Raw genomic sequence first — 1,807 nt, 5'->3', positions numbered from 1 at the left:
TAATAATAATAATAATTTAATAATCATGAAAAATCATGATGGCATATAAGCTCTTTGAAGAAAAAAAGTGCTTTAAGTCTTTAAAAACTTGATGGCAAAGAAACTGTCACCCGTACCTTTTTGGGTTATAAAGCCATGCCCCGTAGATGCGCAGATGACCATGTCTCGCTCTACGTCATCCCATGACTGAATCAGCTCTCCCTCTGGGGTGTACAGTGCTCTGGCTGGGTGGACCATTTTGAGATGAGAGGAGCAGTCATCCAGCAGCTGAATCACAAAGGGACAGCCATTGAAGAATATGAAATGTCACAATATAATTAAGTATTAAAGAATCAACTCCTTTAAAAGAACTATTTTCCTAATTGAGTATTCACTCACTTATAATTTTTGGAAATAGGTGTAGAAGGAACGGGAAGAAGTACATACAAATGTTCCTTAAAGTGCTTAAACAATGAGGAACTTCTGTCCTCTTTGTGGAATTTTCCTCCTAGTTCTGTATTTTTCCATGGAAGAAGGCTTCTCGCTGTTTAAGACATCCCTAAATATGATAAACCCTAGATTGAGAATCCAGACTTCTCAGAATAGCTAAAACAAATTTTTTTAATGACCAAGGAACTAGAATGACAAAAGGTGAAGAGACTCAGGCTCTATGTGACCTCAGACAAGTCAGGTAACTTTATTACAAGAATCTCTTGAACTATAAAATGAACGGTTTGGCCTAAGATCTCTCTGGCTCTATGATTCTATGGTTAGAAAGTCTTTTTTTTCTAATTGATAAATTTTAAAACTGTCCTGAGTGGCCTTATTCAACTTTTCTCAATTTTCCTTGATATCAATCAATATTTATTCATAAAAACACATGTACAGATACAAAGTGTCAACAGTACTAGAAAGATTGGTCAACATGCTGCCAGACTCCTGAGGGCAATTCTGTTAAAATGTGAATAAGGCCTTAAGACAAAATAACAAATGCAGTCAGGAAGAAAGCGAGAGGTTTCTACACACCTGCCTGTATGACTTTCACCCAATAGAGGGCCAGAAGCCTATTCCCCAAAAATGTAGGAGCCAGGCCCACAACAACCCCCGACATCACCATCAACACTGCTGTTTATAGATCTGTTTAGGGGCTACAAGTCACAACAATGCAGTGTGGCAGGGGGCACACTGGGCACGTGATGACACCCTGCATCTAGAAAATGAATCAGTAATGTAAAGTGAAGCAGGAAGAGTGATGGGGCAACGCAACTCAGTGAGTACAGTTTTTCACCCATTATTTTGAGTAAGGGGACAAATGAATTGAATGGAATAATAGTTGAAATTATCCAAGAATGTATTGCCCTTTGTAGTGTAGGACAGTCTAATTTCATCCTATGGAAATGTTTATCCTCCTTTTGTTGATAAGAAAAATACAGAATATCATTACCAAGGCCATACAGCTAGTAAAAGAAGAAATGGAGTTTCAAGTTGGGATAAAGAGAAAGCTGAATGAGAAGAGGAGAGAAATTAAGAAAGTAAAAGACTCTATTACAGAAAATCAAATCAGTATTGGGGAGCACTAGGTTGAGAAAATTTCATAGGATATAAAGAAAGGACAAGAGATAACATTTATGAGAAAAGTTAAACATCTGGAATGTCAAGACATCAGATATTAAACCTATACATTCCTGGGGTTACTGGAGAAGAATCCAGAATAAAGTAAACTTAAGCAATTATTGAAAAATAGAAGAAAACTTTCCATTCCCAAATAAAGAGCCTTGTCTTCAGAAGAATAGGCTAACCTAGGATAAGGCAAAGTTCATGAAAAAAA

At 36.9% G+C, this 1,807-nt stretch overlaps 1 protein-coding gene across 1 annotated transcript in view; it reads right to left on the bottom strand.

Annotated features, from left to right (window-relative positions):
* The window catches only part of DCDC5 (doublecortin domain containing 5), a 157,259-nt gene that overhangs the window by 4,836 nt on the left and 150,616 nt on the right, over positions 1-1,807 (bottom strand). Inside the window, exon 18 of the mRNA XM_012649549.1 lies at positions 117-267. Within this exon, the coding sequence (XP_012505003.1) occupies positions 117-267 (151 nt within the window). The remainder of the gene's footprint in view (positions 1-116; positions 268-1,807) is intronic.

The sequence above is a fragment of the Propithecus coquereli genome, unplaced genomic scaffold (assembly GCF_000956105.1).
Source record: "Propithecus coquereli isolate 6110/MARCELLA unplaced genomic scaffold, Pcoq_1.0 Scaffold30, whole genome shotgun sequence".
NCBI lineage: Eukaryota > Metazoa > Chordata > Mammalia > Primates > Indriidae > Propithecus > Propithecus coquereli.
Note: the sequence above shows the minus strand (reverse complement) of the source record. Positions and strands in the feature narration are given on the sequence as shown.